The sequence below is a fragment of the Siniperca chuatsi genome, linkage group LG22 (assembly GCF_020085105.1).
Source record: "Siniperca chuatsi isolate FFG_IHB_CAS linkage group LG22, ASM2008510v1, whole genome shotgun sequence".
NCBI classification, from domain to species: domain Eukaryota; kingdom Metazoa; phylum Chordata; class Actinopteri; order Centrarchiformes; family Sinipercidae; genus Siniperca; species Siniperca chuatsi.
This window is the reverse complement of record NC_058063.1, coordinates 10820742-10837916: the sequence shown is the minus strand read 5'-3', so window position 1 is coordinate 10837916 and position 17175 is coordinate 10820742. Positions and strand designations below refer to the sequence as shown.

The window sequence follows — 17175 nt, the reverse complement described above, 5'->3', positions numbered from 1 at the left end:
CTGGATAAAAGAGAAAACATTTGTGTGTGTGTGTGTGTGTGTGTGTGTGTGTGTGTGTGTGTGCGTGCTAAAGCTAAGCTACTACATCACTTTGTATAGGCACTTTGAGCTAATAAAGTACTACTATGGATTAAATGTGATATAAGAAGCATTAAGTATGTTCTTCAGATGAATTGGTTTATTGTATGTGTACATCATAATGTCACAAAAAGGCATTTATATCTTGTATTGTAGTTTGGAGAAAAAGTCTTTATGGTCAAATTTACTTCAACTCCTATACTATAGAACTATAAAATAGCTTTCAGCATTTATGAATCTTTCCTGTAATTCCTGACTATTCTTACATGCAAAAGAGGCGCTCTTTATGTGAAACAGATATCAACACTGATCTTAGGAGGACTTAAAATGTACTCGTATTATGCAGCGTATTTAATTGGTGCTCGCGACCAAAGCTGTGAAGACAAAATCTTATTAGTCCACCCTTTCATCTGTGTGGTTTCTCCCTCTCTCTCTTGCACTCTCTATCGCTCTCCCTCTCACGCACATGTGCACACGCATTGTGTGAAGTGACTATTCCATTTAGAGAACTGTCAGAACATACCCCGTGAACACATCAGCCTCTTCCTATCCTCTGTCAGCTCCAGTCGAGGCTGTGTGGGGGTATGTCAGAAATGTGCAGGGATAGATAAAACCCGTGGAGCCAAACAGCTTTGTTTCATTCAGTCCCTCTCTCTTTTTCCTCCCTCCTCACTCCCTCTTCCTATCCCTCCTTTCCTTGCATAGGCTGTGAATACCCTGCATCTGAGAAATCAGACCAGACTGACTCACAGGGCTCTGTGAGCCAGCGCCACCGAGGCTGCCAAAGCATGCTGGTGCCAAGCTGTCCCACCATGCACAGAGCCAGACCCACGCTGCTGCTGCCGCTGCTGCTTGTCCTGGGTCTGTTCCTCCACCTCGCCGACGCTCAAAGTAAGTGGACCATTGGCTTTCACGTGGGCCTCAAGTGTTGTGTCCTGATGGGTTGGGGGCGGGGTGGCAAGGGTGGAACTGGTTTTGTTTTTTTCACTCAACATCATCAGAAACCTACAGTAAATACTTCATGTAACACACGTGCAACTTAAATAAATACTTCATGAATGCATGAAACTTGAAACACACATGCTGGTATGTACCACGATGACATGCTGATATACTGGAGTGATATCACCACTGCTAGTATGAGATGTTAAGTCTCTTTATTTAAGTATAAGAAGTTCAAATACAAAATTCAATTCAGTAAGCTTTTGTAAATGAAGGCCACTCTATGAAGAATGAAATTATCTGCATCGGTTATGGTGTGAAAAAAAATCTCAAATTTAAAGTCCCCCTCCACTCAAAAATGTGTTTTGCTAATTGTTACTTCACTTGGATGTTTGACCTTCACTGTGCAGAATGATGTATGTGGAGAGTTTGACACTAGAAGGCTGTTTTCACATTCACCTGATGAAGGGGGAAAGTTTCTCTGTTGCTCAGCTTAAATCAGAGTTTAAAGACGTGGAAGTACAAGATGATTTGGTGACATCACAATCAGTTTGGAAACCAACTGTGGTCCAATATGCAACTTACACGAGTTTGATGTGAAAACTCAAAGCCTCCAGTGCGTACACACACTGAGAATAGGCATTGTAGACTTTTGAAATTAACAATATTTGCATATTCATAGATTCTGGATTTTTCAATGAGGCAGAAGGAGTGGACGTAATTTTATGAATTTTTAACTAGATAATTTAACTTCTTGGGGGGGAGGGGGCATATAATACACATATATAATGCCAAGCAAAGTATTTTAGTATATCTTAAAACACATCTAAAGGGGATCTTTAAAGATACTAAGTAACTTTACAAAAAAATGTTTTCAAATAATATTGATATCTTTCAAAATACTGTATCAGTCAAACTCTAGCATGGGTGTTGGCAAGTAGTAATCTTGGCGTCATACTATGCTTCTCCCTCCCTCTCACACACACCTATATTTCACAATGATCCATCTCTTCATCTCACCAAACTATCAAAATGTGTTCAAGTTGCTATTCTCCAACTACTTCTTTCTGCTGCAAAAATGTATCATGTGAACCAGAAATACTCAGGCCTCAGCCAAGAATCTCATGATAAGAAGTCATTGGAATTGAGTTACTTGACATCAGACACCTGCCCATTGATGTGTGACAACAGTTTTCAAACCTCATTGAGCTCTGGTCCTGCACAACAGCATCCCCCCTCTCCCACCCTCTCTTTTTTTACACTAAGATCCATGAATCATTAGCTTCTGGAGTCACAGAGGGATGAATAAAAGTTTTATTGCTCCCTTTGCACCGACTGAAATCCCCTCAGTTCAGCTGAATATATCTGAATGAAGGGATCATTCACCCAAGGTCATATACAACAGAGCCACGCAAAGTGAAATTGATGGTTGAGATTTTCAACTTTGTGCTTGAGAAATGTTCCTTGCAATCTGTTCAAATGTGTTTTATTTTTCTTCTCTGCCTCTCGCCACATATGTCTCACAGCGGGGAAAAGGCAAATGGAGAAATGTCTTCTCCGTTTATCCCCCGTTTTATGTGCAGCTCCAGGATTTATTGACACAATTTAATTACGGGACCTTCCCAAAACGGCATTAACAGTCGATAAACGTTACCATTGAGGGGGCTCTTTAGTAGTTATCTTTTCAGAAACTCCCATCTTCCACAGTCTAGTGTGAATTTACATAACGGCATTTGATGAGAAAAAACACTGTTGCCAAAACCTTCCCCTCAGACAACTGTCTTGACTAAACTTCCACTCTCGCGTGTCCAGACATTCCACAGTCACATTTGAGCACAAATGTAACAGAGACCTGCACGAGCGCAGTCAGCAGCCCTCAAATTTTGACGCCTCTGTGCTCACCCCAAAAAAAAAAAAACCCATTAATTTCCTTCCTTAGCCGTCTGGCTGTGAGCAGCTGCTGCTACCCCATACCCTACTTAGACAGCTGTGCTGGGTCATCATTTCAAAGCCAAAACAAACGTATCATGAGGTAGCCACAGTGGCTGTCTGTTAATAACTGAGGGTGTGTGTGGAAGTCAGGGAGGTCACGGGGATGAGGTTTGTGTCCTGTCTGCAAGTGGTAAAGGTAAAGAGGTAAAAGAGCGTGTGTCTGTTCATAGCCAGAACCATTTCAGGCAGTACATATCAGCCCTGGGATTTATATTTGCTCCGTTCTGCTCCTGCACTGCCTGATCTCCCACATGCACGTGTTTGTTCCTCCCCATCCCAACTCCCCTCTATTGTTTTTCTTCCTAATCGCTCTCTTGCCAATTTTCTCATTCCTTTTTTGGGCTTTTTCTCTCTACCATTTTTTTTCAACCTGCATCTTTGTCTTCTCCCCACCTTCTCCCTTTGCTGTTTGGAAGCAGTGCAATAGCCCCTTCCAGCGACTGAGAAGCTCCTTAATTTCCTCTACTGTGCCTCTGCATGTACATAACCAGCCCAGACACTCTGGGGCTCTCTCCCCATCTGTGCGCACTGAGGACCAAAAAGACGTCCACTCAATTTAGTGTGCTCCAGACTAACCCCCAGCACCAAAAATCCGGCTGCTTCCCTCTGTTGTTGCTCTGGATCCATTTGCGTGTGAGTTAGCCTCCGGCTGTGGACGTGGTGGAGGATACGAGACACGCGAGAGCAGAAAATGGCTGAGTCGGCCTGCTCAACAGATGGCATGATCCTCGGAGCCAGTCCTACTTGCCACCCCACACAGTGGACACTGCAGCCTCCTCTCAAGAAAAATGCCAATCAGGCCCCCTAATAAACACACATTGGAGTTAATGTGTTAATGGAAGTGCTACCAAATTAGTTCTTTCTGCAAATGTGAAGTGCAAAAGTGAGACCTGTATGTAGCTAGGAAGGACATGATGGATTCAAAAATGATCTTAGAAGATTTGTGTACGTATATTTCTCTGTTGGTTTGTTATTGTTTTGTCTTTGGCCTTCTCTCTCTGCTGCTCTCTCTCGTTTTCTCCTTCACCCTGTCCCCCCTCGCTCTTCAAATGAGGCCCAATTAATTTGTGTGGCAAATTGGGCTTGGCAATAGCTTGAAAGAAGGGCATAATTGTCCCTGGTGAGCCAAGGGGACAGAGAGAGAGAGAGAAAAGACAAGACAGAGAGAGTGAGAGAGAGAGAGAAAGAATTCCTCTGTGTGTTTTGCTGAACAGTAAAAGGAAGCGTCAGGGGATGAGAGGAGAACTGGAGGCGTTTAACATCTCCACCTGGGCAGGGATGAAAACTTTGGTGTGGGCATCCGCACTAAATAACTTGGCCGTTCATTAACTCAATGGATTGTTTCATGAGTCAGACACTGACATGAAGCAAAAAAAAAAAAACAGTGTTAGAAGTTAGAATGTATCTCAATGTGAGTAACTATTAAGTTCCCCCAGGCTTCAGTTTGTGATTGAGCTACAGTAGACAAACATCGACCTGATTGAGCTACATTACCATTAGCAGCTGAACTGAAAATTGCTGGCTGTTTTAGGATTTTTTCTCTCTCAATGAACAAATTCATATCAAAAACACAGTTTAAAAAACATGCTGATAAAAAATATGCTGAGCTACATCTGTAGGGAAAACCGGTTTACAAACACCCACGCACTTTCTACCCAGCACTGCCCCATGCTGTGTTGCACCATGTCAATCCCTGGGCCTAATAGTGTTTTAATTGATTCCTCCCATTGCTGGTGGACTGCATGTTGAGTCCCAACGAGCCAGCACGCTTCTCTTTAACACGTCAAAATGGTTATTGACAGGGTCCTCAAGCCTCTCCAAACATTAAGATGTTAACACCCAAACCTTATCTCTCTCTCACTATCGCTTGCAATATCTACAGGCATGAAATGCATGTGCAATCCTTTTGAGCCAGCAATCAAAGGTGAACCACATGGGACAAAAACAGCTAACTGTTTAGCAATGTGGCATTTCTTTTGAGCCATTAGTGTGAAAAAAGCAAGATGGGGTCGGATTTCTCACATTTTAATGCAACAACAACAGAAAAGATGTTCACGTTTTAATGTTTGTTAAATAATCACAGAAGTTTTTCACTCCTTTTACACCAAGTTAAAATTGGACTCTCACGCTGTTTTTGTGCAAGTAACCAGTTTCCCATATGTTGATATGTTGAAGCAAGTTACACATTTATGATCCAAGAGCGTCTACTGCTCTATGAGGAGTAATTTGTTTAGCGGTACTGCAGTTAACAACCCAACAGCATCTGCCAATGTTACAGTCAGTTCTAGTCTTTTGTGGGTAGAATGCAGATGATCGTAACTATGATTTGTAGCAGTGTTTATATATCTATTAGAACAGAACAAAATCAGGGAGATGCATGTTGGTAGTACACATAAGCATGCACACACAGAAAGAGATACACTACCATTTCTATGAACACAAGAATGTTGTCCTGTAATGTAGTGCAAGCTAAATCATCGACGCATGCGAGTCCCAAATACATGCATGTGCGCACGTGCTCCCTAAACAGGATCACCTTGTAGCAAGTCCGAAAGCTAATGATACTCTATTCCCCAGATGACATCAGGCTGTAATATGTGTGTTTTATGCATGCCTGACCTAATATGAATTATTGTAAAATAGTGTTGTATTTGCATATGAGCTTCCGGGCTGTACTGAAATTTGCATTTTTACAACAGCTCAAATTAAATCCCTCTGCTTAATTTGCCTGCATGCTAATTTGATTTAAATTGAGTCTATTCCATTCCCTTTTACACTCATACCCACACAGCACTAACATACAAACCACGCGCACACACACTGATTCAAGCACGCATATGAATGCACAGTATGTACTCTTAAGAGCTGCAGCCTACATTAAACCCCCCCCCCCACACACACACACACACACAAACACACACACACTGCCTAGTACACATTTAATTAGACACACAAATAAACACACACAGCTTACTTGTTTGTGTATCCTCATAAAATGACATTAAAGCAAGAGGAGAACCGGACTCGTAGCGGTTTTGATTCAACTTTAAATCACTGTAATTCCCCCAGTCTGCCACCTCGTTCATCATTCTGCCGGACACTGCTCAAGCGGAAATCTCATTGTTGGCTCCACTCGTTCATTTCAAAACGTGTCTTAGTACAGTACATTTTTAAAAACGGCATCAACATCTACAAGACGAGAGATTACGCGTCATGTTCACACTTCAAATAAATGTGATGAAAACACCTTCGCTGAGAGTGCCAGCACTTAATTACCATCTAGTTGTTTGGATGAAGACCTTGTGACAAGACTGGGAATCTGAGATAAAACAATGTTATCAGTGCCATGCAAGATGCTTCTTGCTCGCAGGTTGAACTAAATGAGTAAGAAGTCATTATCATTTTCTTTGGCTGAAAATGCCTGTACCAACTCCTTGTCAACAATGTGCTTTGCAATTATGTTTAAATTTTGTATCAGGCCCATTATTAACTCCATGAATGCCAATTTCTGTGGCAACTATGCCCAAGTGTATTATTTAAGGCCATTAGCCTCATCTATGGATTGTAGTAAATTTGCCTCACACTTAGACGAAAGAATCACACAAAAGCCAAGCAATTTTCACCACACTCCTGACCCTACTACTCTCAAGAAAAGCTGATAATCACATACAATACGGAGATGTTATAGAGGCCCAGATGCAGGTAATTAAAGGCCAGTCCCTCAGCCACTAATGCTATTTTTAAGTGCACTTATGTCTCCAAGACACATTGACTTGAAAACGGTGAGGCAATTTAACCAAGCTGTAGCATTCATGTCTCAGAGTGGGAATATTGACAGAACAAAAGCACCATAATCCAAATTGTAAATCCATTGGAGTGGCAATCAACAAACTCCCAGAAACCCTTTCTCAAAATCCATATATTTGAATACTGCTACATGAAATGACTGGGTCTATCATACTGTGAAATGGTATGGATTTCAGTGGATTTCTGGTTCCTCCTTATCTGTCCTTTGAACATTTAAGGTGCCAAAAAAACAGAAAACAATAGAGGACCATGTTAACGCAGTTCGCCAGACTAGGTCTCTATACTTACAGTCTCTTTCTCTCACACGCACACTCTCACACAAAGGGTACCTTGTAGCATGCCTTTGAAGCTGGGATCAGCCTGTGAGCTGAGTACAATGCCAGCTGTTTTGCATCTGCTGGGCTTACACTTGGCATGATTCTGGCCTTGCTGGCATATGTACTAAATCTGATCACCCTTCGTACGCTATGCCAGTGAACTGTATAACAATGCAGGTGTTTCATGACATTGCCCCAGTGACAGTGCAATTAATAGATTGATGCTGTAGCTGCAGTAATGGGATTACTGGACCAGTCAAGTCTGAAATAACATCAGCGTTGCCTGCACAGATGATGTTTTACCGCAGTGTGCAGTCTGAACAATGAACAGCTAGAGTACACATCATCTACACATTGTAATCTAAGACGTGGAAGTCACACTAAAGCATACTGTATACTGGAAGCTCAAAAATGATGACAGTTCGTTACAACAACAAAATTCAAACTCTTAAATACAAATATAGAAGTCAAAATGGCACCATATTTATGAATCACATCCACTATGTTCAAGATCAAAATATTCTCTAAGTGGTGGAGATTGTCTGATGGCCTTATTTGCAAGAGTGCAGTCTTGCACTGGTAGCAGATTTATCTCCCGACTGGATTGACTCATTAAGCACTTTCTGCATACAGGTATCTCAGAATAAATGGCCATTTAATGCAGGTCTGGCTAAAGCATGACTTTGCCTGCTATATCTTCACGGCTTATTAAATCGATTTTGCACAAGTAAAGCAGACCCATGATTACAATTTCAGTGATTATTAACACTGTGTGGTTTTAAAACATATCTTAAGCACGTGGCATTCACTAAGATATGAATCCAAGAACCAGTCTGGTTCTGTTTACCATAAGCCAACCAGGCAAACGTAAAACTATAGGGAGCCAAGAGGTAGATGTACAGTATGAGAGTTATTTCTCATTCTATTAATTATCCTCTTGAAAATACTGTCAAAGAGCCACCTGGATATTGCTGAATGCATTTGTTTGAGGGAGCAAAATCCTTCCTTCCTGGATTAGTGTGTTTGGAGGGAGGGAATGTGTTTTGTGCACTTTTATAGTTCATAACAGTTAGATTATAAAAGTGTTTTTTAATTATCTGCCCCAGAATTCATGAATCTACGTTTGTGTGTGTGCGTGTGTGTGGTCGTGCATGTGAGCTTGTGTGGGTAACACCTGGCCCTAGGCTGGAGCTTTGGTCTCACTCCAGGGGTTCTAAGAGTGAGACACATTGCACTGATCTTGGCGCAGCACATTTGTGTGCCTGTGGGGTATGTTGAGATTCTGCAGTGGGGTTAATGGTCTAAACCATTCATCTCCATGGAGTGCCTCGGGGCAATCTCTCAGTCCCAGCCAGAAAGCTTACATCCCCACCTTCTTACCTACAGCACTCTCCAGTGCTTGACGCCGATTGGGAATCTTTATGCCCTAAGCTCCTCTCTGTCAAAGTTGATTTACATTCAGTGGAGTGATGGAGTGAGTTCTCAAAGTCCGACTTTGGAGAGCTGTCCTTCTCACCTAATACTTCCTCACACACAACATCTGTCACTATTTTCTGTCTCTCCGCCCTCTCACTTGTTTGTTTGCTTGCTCACTCATTAACTCACTCTCTTGCGCACTTATTCACACACTGGCGGACTTACGCTCGCTCTCTCCTTGGCTTCTCTGCACCACCAAGTGAGTCATGCCATTTGAGAAGCTGAGATTTATTGTGACACACAGCTTTAGTGTGGTTTATTAGTTATGGCAAATGAGAGTGAAAGCCTCCATTGAGAGGCGAAAATGCTCTCACGCCACAGCCAGACCCATAGGCTTTTCCAGTTGAAACTGAGCCAAGCCCTTGTTTCTAGTGCCCATCCCATCACACCACACCATGGAATGTGCTTTCTCACACACACACATACACACACACACACACGTACATGCACACACAATTACTGAAGGATCCCTGGACATTTATGAGGTGTTTATACAGCATCCATCATAACATCCATGAACGGTCTGTTTCCCCTTAGCTTTAATGCTCCCTTGGTGCCATCTTTCATGTCATTCATCATTCTCTCATCAACTAATTAATTACCACAATCCCCTCCATCACTTGAGTCATGATGAAGGATATTTCAAGTTAAGTGTAGATAATTAATGTACAACAGAGATGTAGGGTGACAGTGGAATCCCGCGTTTCCCTCGAAAGGTAAGACCTTATCTGGTTTTCCGCCCTCCCTCTGAATCTTTAAGGCCCCGTGAAGGCAAACACGCAGTCTAACATATTTCATCACAAACTTTAAGTCCTCTCAAGTTCGATCTCACTCAATCCTTACACTGTCATCCGTTAATCCACTCATCTCCCCACTTTTTTTTTCTCCCTCATCTTATAGCTAGGACAAGAGAGCACACATGGGGGGACGTGGGCGAAGAGGGAGGAAGGCTGTTGAGCAGACTTGATGTCAGGATTTATGCCTACATGGATTTTTTGAAGTACACCTTCCAAATAAGATTTTCCCACCCTCCCTTCCCTTTCACTTCCTCAATCTCCTTCCTGCCTCTGCCTGGTTAAGACAGAAGTTTCACACCGCATGATCTGTTGTCTGTCATTACACAGCACAATTTAATTGGCTGTCCCCCCCCCCCATTGTGATTATTCAAGGAGAGATATCCACGGAAAGGATAAGCTGTAGTTTTGCCATTAAGTCCCACAGCGACAGCCTTATTTGTGTCATTGGCCAAATTATGCTGACTCCAATGGGAGGAGAATGGGAACACCCAGAAGACATTATTCGGTTAGCAGGTAGCACAGTGCTACTGAAAGGCCTGGTGGAACATGACAAGATGAGATGCATGTTTTAAGTGTTCTGTTTACTACTGATACTGCAAATTGCTTTGATTCTGCATCAAATACAGGTTTTCTAGAATCTCATTCTCAAGCTACTTATTAAGATAATGAAAATAAATTTTAATTATTATGATCTAAGAGGTTTTTACGTGGCGGTGTAATGTAATTTTGCACATGTGGTAGTCTGATACTCCCACACATACAGTATCTGATATGTGTGCATTCTTCAGGCACACGGTATGTATGTATATGCTAGCAGTACCAGCTATGCACAGTTGTACACATATTCAGTCTGAGCAGAATACGTGTATAAAAATAGTATTGTGTTCTCCACACACATACTGGACACCTCATGGAACCAAGAGATGGACAATATGGTATATCTAATGATATGCTTTCATTCTCCATTACTGCCAAAGAGCACCACTGATCAGATGGTCTGGAAAATCCACTTTGACCTACTGTATGCTAAAAACAACCTTATTCTATGATGTCTGCCTCAGTACTGTGCTGTATGTACAGTACAGAAATGAAACAACAACTTTGTTACCAGAGAAGACAGTCACCATACTTGGTCAGATACCTTAAAAATAAAATAAATTAATACAAATAAAGTATAGCTAAGGGGAAGGGGTCGGATTGATCAACAATCAGTGTGTAAACTGCCAAAGACATAACATCTCAAAATTCCATGGGACACAGAGATTAGGAGTAGGTAGATAGAAAAAAAAAGTGAAACATGGGAGAGAAAGAGCTTAGATAGCGATTAACTAAAAGAATGGATGGATTGATAATGAGGTGATATGAGTTACAGGGACTTGTTTTAGGTTTCTTCACTGCTTAGTCACAACTCTTTTTTTTGGCAAAGCTCAAAGATAATTTCCACAAAGTAATCCTAGAGCCTACAACTTTAATCCTACAGATATGATTAGGTTCTTGACATCTTATGAAATTATCTCAACCATTTTTTAAGGATCTGAAATTTGGTAATGAAAGTCAAAAGGTAAACAGATTAAAGATATTGCATTTTGGATTGAATGTCACATTTTGATCTTATTTCAAGCCTCTTGTCACACACAATGAAAAAGTCAACTTTTGTCTAGAAAGTATCAGTCATTAAAATTAACTTCAGCCAACTTCTATCAAAGCTGGGAGTCAACATTTCAAGGCTACATGAATTGAGTTTTTATTGGTGTGCACAAAAGGAAGCACTTTGGCTTGTAGTACTATTGGCTTGTGGTATTATTATTATTATGATAGCAAATTGAAACTGAAGCATTATGGGGGAAAATGAAAGAATAATGCAGGTTTATAATGTGTGCTGGGTAAGAAAAAATGAGCTGAAAATGCAATCTTATGTTAAAATCGTAATCCATTGCAACAGACAGTGAGACAATAAGCGGTGAAAATAACCCAGGTCCAGGCAACTTAGTAGTAATCAATTGGTTGCATAGTGACTAAAGCGATTCAGGGACGGAGACGGGAGTCACAATAATAGCAAACAAAAAAGCAAAACAGAACCATGAGAGGGTATTCTTATCTCGAGATGACTGCTATCTCGTGGAAGACAGCCACTTTTGTTTTGCCATGCCTCATTGTGTGGTGTCTTTGAAATTCACAAGGGCTTGTTACACAGCATTCATTTTGTTTCATCACTTGCACAAAGGCTTGACTGACATTATTTGAGATAGTTTGTTTCAGGTACAATGAGGGTAATTATTTAGCTTGCATCGAGAACAGAGAGAGTACCAACAGAAAGTAAGCAATATTACTGGCAATGATGGAATATTACAGCAAATTGTTAATAAAAGCTACACATGCACTGCATTTATTTTATGAGTCATAGCCCTGTTTCACATCACTCCCGCATCATGTGGTGGCTTTTTGAGCATTGCTAGTAAATGGCAAAGTTTAGGTAGCACTGGTCATATCTTGCATATCTTTGGTCAAGGTTGTTTGTGGTAACAGCATTAGAAAAAGAGAAAAACATTTGGGTTTGAGTCCATTAATAAGCAAAAATCAAAGTCTAAGTGGCCACACAGTGGCACTAAACTTGTAGATCACCCGAGGTACTCGTGTCCCCAGAAAATCTTACAACCACTGCAGAAGAGAGGAAGGTTTTTCAGCTTAGACATATCTAGTACTTTTTATTCTTTCCCTAATGTATTCAGGTACACTAGAGCCGGTGTCCATCACTGAAAGAAGCTGTAGAGTATGCCCTTGGTCATGCATGCAGAGAAGCACGTTCCTGTTTACTGCAGACCTGCTACTGTTCCCAGCTGCCCCCTGTTTTTTTCCCCTACACTGGCTTCTCAGAAGGCAGATCTATCCACCCAGTCACTGCTCTACATCTGTACAAAATCTGGAAATATTGATTAGGTGATAATTAAATTGTCCACCCCAGCTTGATATGGATTAATAATTGCCCACTAATGCCCTCCTGACATTTTGCTGTATTGACTCGATGCTGTTTGCAGCGGTGCGCCGATAATTATGACGCTTGGCATTCTTCATTTTGTCCCTAATGAGACCAATCACAGTTGGCTCGACTTTTGCCTAAGAATTAGAAAGGAGTGAAAGGGAGTGAGAAGGAAGGATAGATTTTCTCTTAGGACCCATTATATAATGCTTTGGGCCTTATCACAGTGATATTTCCTTATCTTACAGGAGCATTTCTTCTTCTTACATTCCTCATTTCTTGATGTGTAATTAGTGCTTTGTCAGAATAAGGATAAACTGTCATACTATGTTGGTCCAAATCACGTAAAGTGGACATCTTTGGACAAACAACAGCACCACTAGGAGTACTATAAATACTGAGATGAGAAGGTGGTATGGGCATCGTGCCACATCACTGCTTCGACTTCCTCACTGCCATCTGTGAGTGTTCCTCCTCTGGCATTCTCACAAAGGCCTTTTGTGCATTTTTCCCCTTTGTCCCTGTTTGCTAGGTTTAATTAGGTTATTTACTTGAGCCTCACCTCCCAGTGTTCCATTATAGTGGGCATTGCAGATAGTGCTTCACACAGGGCAGGGGCAGATAAAAAGTTAGGACAAAAGATGATAAATGTCGCGAGTGGGGACCGGAATGCAATCTGGCTGCCACGATGCAGAGATGCTCTAATGGCTTCCCAGCAAGGAAGGGGGAAGGCACTGTCGAGATGGCAACGTGATAAATGGTACCGGGATGGCTGTAAGGACTGTAGGCAAGACAAAGAAAAAGAAGAGAGTCATGAAAGGGGGGAAAAAACGAAGATGACCACAAAATGGAATCTAATTAATCTGGACTTGGTTCCCCCTCCTGACAAATTCAGTGCAGAAGAAGAAGGGGAAGGGAAATTGTTTTTTAGGGACATGTTCAGCCCCCCTCCCTTCCATTCCACTTTCCTCCCAGGTTGAAAAGGCAAAGGGACGTATGGGTTCTGACAATGATACTGCACCTGTGGAATGATTAATGACAGGGGACTCGCCTTACATGCTGCAGAGTGGAAATCTCTGCTCCAAAAACACACCAAGGGGAACTCCGCTATAAACATAATTCTTCTGCTATTTACTGGTACATTACACAAATGTAGGTTTTAAAGTCCCTTTAAGTAAAACAATAATCATTGTAGAGCTTTTTTTTGTTTTCACTTAAGTATATAATGCTGTTGTATATTAAATTCCAAAATGGTGTAACTATCATATAGGAATCATTTATGTTACATTCTAATAATATAAATACTGATATTAATGTATACAATGGACAGGGGAAAAAAGAGCATGAGAGAAGAAGGGAATGAGAAAGCCTCTCATGCAGGGATAAATGAGTGGATAACATTGCATTAGTGCCACTATCTGATTCAACGAAATGTATGTTGAAGTGATGTCCATACTTTTTATAAGTGTTAATGGAAACTAATTTACATGCCAAGTCAAAGTTTTCTTCACATGCAGATGGGCAGTTCTAGTCAAAGTAATTTATGAATGTAGTTTGTAATGTTAATTACAGAAAGAAAGAACGCTTTATATCCTTATCTGATGTATTTAAATTCTGCCCGTTATGATTCAGATAACTGACATTTCAAACTTATTTGTGGGCTCAACACTGTGTCAAACTGCCTCTCCATCCGTTTGACCCTCTTCAAAAAAATCAGTCACTTGGTGTCTCCTTTATGTGCTTAAGTGTATTAGATTTCCTAAAATATTCATGAAGTTAACAATCATGCCAAGTCAATGTGCCGGCTTACTATTTAACCTTTAATCTATGTGAGAAAATGGATGAAGTCATTACTTACTGAGGACCATCGTACCTTGTGGCATTTTGTGACACTTGTCATTGGCTCTTTTACGCTCTCTTCCTTGCAGTTTCACTACTCCACATTAAAAGCCAATAGCTCCAGCTCACAGTTGTGCTTTTAGAATAATTCAGATAACTGTGAAAACGGTATTGTCGATAGATAGGTCTTTATACTTTTACTGGGAAAATTCTGTCCCCCAGCTAGCTGATTTGTGATCAGAATGATACGCTCCCTTCACAAATACACAAGCACATTGTTGAGACCCACAACTAAATGTATTGCCTGTACAGTATTTCTATTCACATACTTATGTACATACACTGTAACGCACACAAAAAAAACACACACATTCACTCACCCAGTGGACTAGAGCCCATTACTGCTGGCAAACATTTGCACTTGAGGCTGGCGCTTTTGTGTACCCTCTCGCTCTGTCAACTGAGGCTCAGTTTGGCAAAGGGTGAAAAGGACTAAGAAGAGAAGCGCAACTAACTCCGTCAGCCCAAAGGCCACATCTCCGGTCCCCAACAGTCTTATACTCTAAGGAGGCTGCTCGTCTTTAGAAATCTACCCCCTTTTTCACCCGGCCTCTTAGAAAACATGACACAATATTCCATTAAATCACTCATCAAAACATAGTTGGAAAAATATAGTATACAAGAACTCTGAGAAGCATGTTTTTGCTTTCCTTTCGTTTAGTTTCTCTGTTTGTCAGTTGCTTCTCAAATAGCTATTCAAATCGTCATTTGGGGTTCTCTTTACTTGCTTTTACAAATTTCCAGCCTGAGCTCCACCAAAGTGGTGTATTTCACCGGCCGGATCGTGTTCCTTTTAATCACCACTAATGTGACGCTATATTTCCAAGGTTAAAACAATTGTATTTTGGCTAATCACCATACAAAAGCAGGATTTCAGTGAAAAATTTTGGCTATTTTTTTAGTAAGTTAGAAGTTTTGGGACCAGCTGTGTGATACTATGGTACATTTCCTTTTCTAACAGGTTAATGAATATAATGAATATCAATACACCTTAAAAGAGTGTCTGGTAACACCCACCTACTGTAAACAGACACATGCGCACACAGTCGTTCCTCTTTACACTTCTACTCATCTCCTGATGAATCATCCCCACATCAAGAAAGAGCCTTTAAAAAGTGATATGAAGCACTTAATTTCACTGGATTATTTTAATTATGTCCCCTGGGGGCTGTTGTTTTTTGCTCCTGGGGTGACATTGCACTGTTTGCTTCCAAGCGCAAACTCCCATCCGCCAATCTGACCCCGATACCACCCGCCCTCATTTGTTTCCCATCTGTAGCTCTTCAAAGACATAGCCACACACACGAGCTGAACTGTTTTCTTCAGGGGTTTGCAATTAACAATTCAAAGACCTCAACTTAGATTTACTGTATGCGGTTTAGTTGGAGACATATTAATAATGTGTAGCTGACAAAAACAACCGACTACACAGCTAATGTGTTATCCTGCAGTATTGCATGTCACTCATTAAAAGTGAAACAAACTAATTAAAAATGTAATGAAAATGAACATTAAGAATAATCATTTAAATTTAATTAATTTGGATAATTATATGGCATTTTCACATATATCAAATGCAGCAGCTTAGAGGCAATATTTTGACCACAAAAAATATTTTAATTATTAATAATGCTTTTATGAAACTTTGACAAAATCAACTTGACCAGGGAGCCAGAAATGTGACGAAATAAATTGTCAAGTGGCAGCATTATAAGCATTTAATGCAAGAAATTAAGGTAATTTACTGCTTCGGTCATTAAACACATACATTTACTCTAACAGTATCTGTTTAAAGCTAGCAGCTCAACGTATGGTATCAAGACTGTACAATACTGTTCTTACAATTAATCACTTCCATCAAATAATATCATTGACAGTGTCCAGAATGCTTTTATGCTGCTGTATTCTGACAGATCACACTCATTGTTGGCTAAGAGGAAAAGGTGATTTTTACCTCAAAAATTACTACCATTTTTCTTCCTGTTTTATATGCAATACTCTTCTTTCACTGCTGCATAAAATTAGTAGCCTGTGAAAGGTCACTTTGGTCCTTGAGTGACTGTTTGTGGTACCTCCCCCGCATATTCTTTGTCCCAGTAATAGGTTTTTGGTTTGAGGATGGCCATGACTACAGCTGGTTACAGAGAACAGTGTGAAAACTGGTCAAACGTGATGGTTGGATGTACAGTAGACGTGGGGAAATTAGAATTAAAGTCCTATTTATTTTTTCCCCAGAAAGCTTGGTTTAGGTATAGCCTGGTGCGCTGAACTTTGGAACATTTGCAGCATATCTGAGCTGCTGAAAGGAAGCCAGTTGCAGGATTGCTGGAGCATGAGTTAGTTTGCCTGTATGCGCCTAAGAAAACACAGTGCAGGGAATGTGTCACTTCGTATGGCCTGACAACTGGCATCCATCGGAAATGGCTTGGCACTACTTATTCATAAAATTAGAGTCTGTTTAAATATACAATGTCAAATCCCTGGAATGATTTGCTACATAATCCATGTCTGCTCCTACGGAGACAAATATGAGGCAAGCTTTTCCACTCAGTGGTTAAGGGCAAAGACAATTATGTTAAGTTTATGCTATAAGGAAATAGGACAGACCCAAACCTAGTGTAAATCTTTCTTTAATAGAGGCAGTCAAATATGTTGCTTATTTGATTTTCCATTCCACTTTTCCCATTCATCTCTTTTGATTTCTGCTATGTAGTGGAAAGCCAGCAGCTTTGCAGATTGTCATCTGTGCGTGCTGTCATTGTGATATTTTCTTATCAATCTCACATAAAATGTACATCACATGTGTGGTAGAAGCATCAGAATCATACACAATCATGTTCTCTTATTATCTACACGTCATTACATTGACAGTAAGCTGACATGGCCAAAG

At 40.7% G+C, this 17175-nt stretch overlaps 1 protein-coding gene across 50 annotated transcripts in view; it reads left to right on the top strand.

The window, feature by feature from the left end:
- Positions 1-17175, top strand: part of LOC122870039 (receptor-type tyrosine-protein phosphatase delta-like) — a 149218-nt gene that overhangs the window by 52935 nt on the left and 79108 nt on the right. For all 50 annotated transcript variants that reach the window (XM_044183643.1, XM_044183646.1, XM_044183673.1 and 47 more), the window contains exon 2: positions 784-969. In XM_044183643.1, the coding sequence (XP_044039578.1) occupies positions 867-969 (103 nt within the window). In that variant the 5' untranslated portion in view covers positions 784-866. The remainder of the gene's footprint in view (positions 1-783; positions 970-17175) is intronic.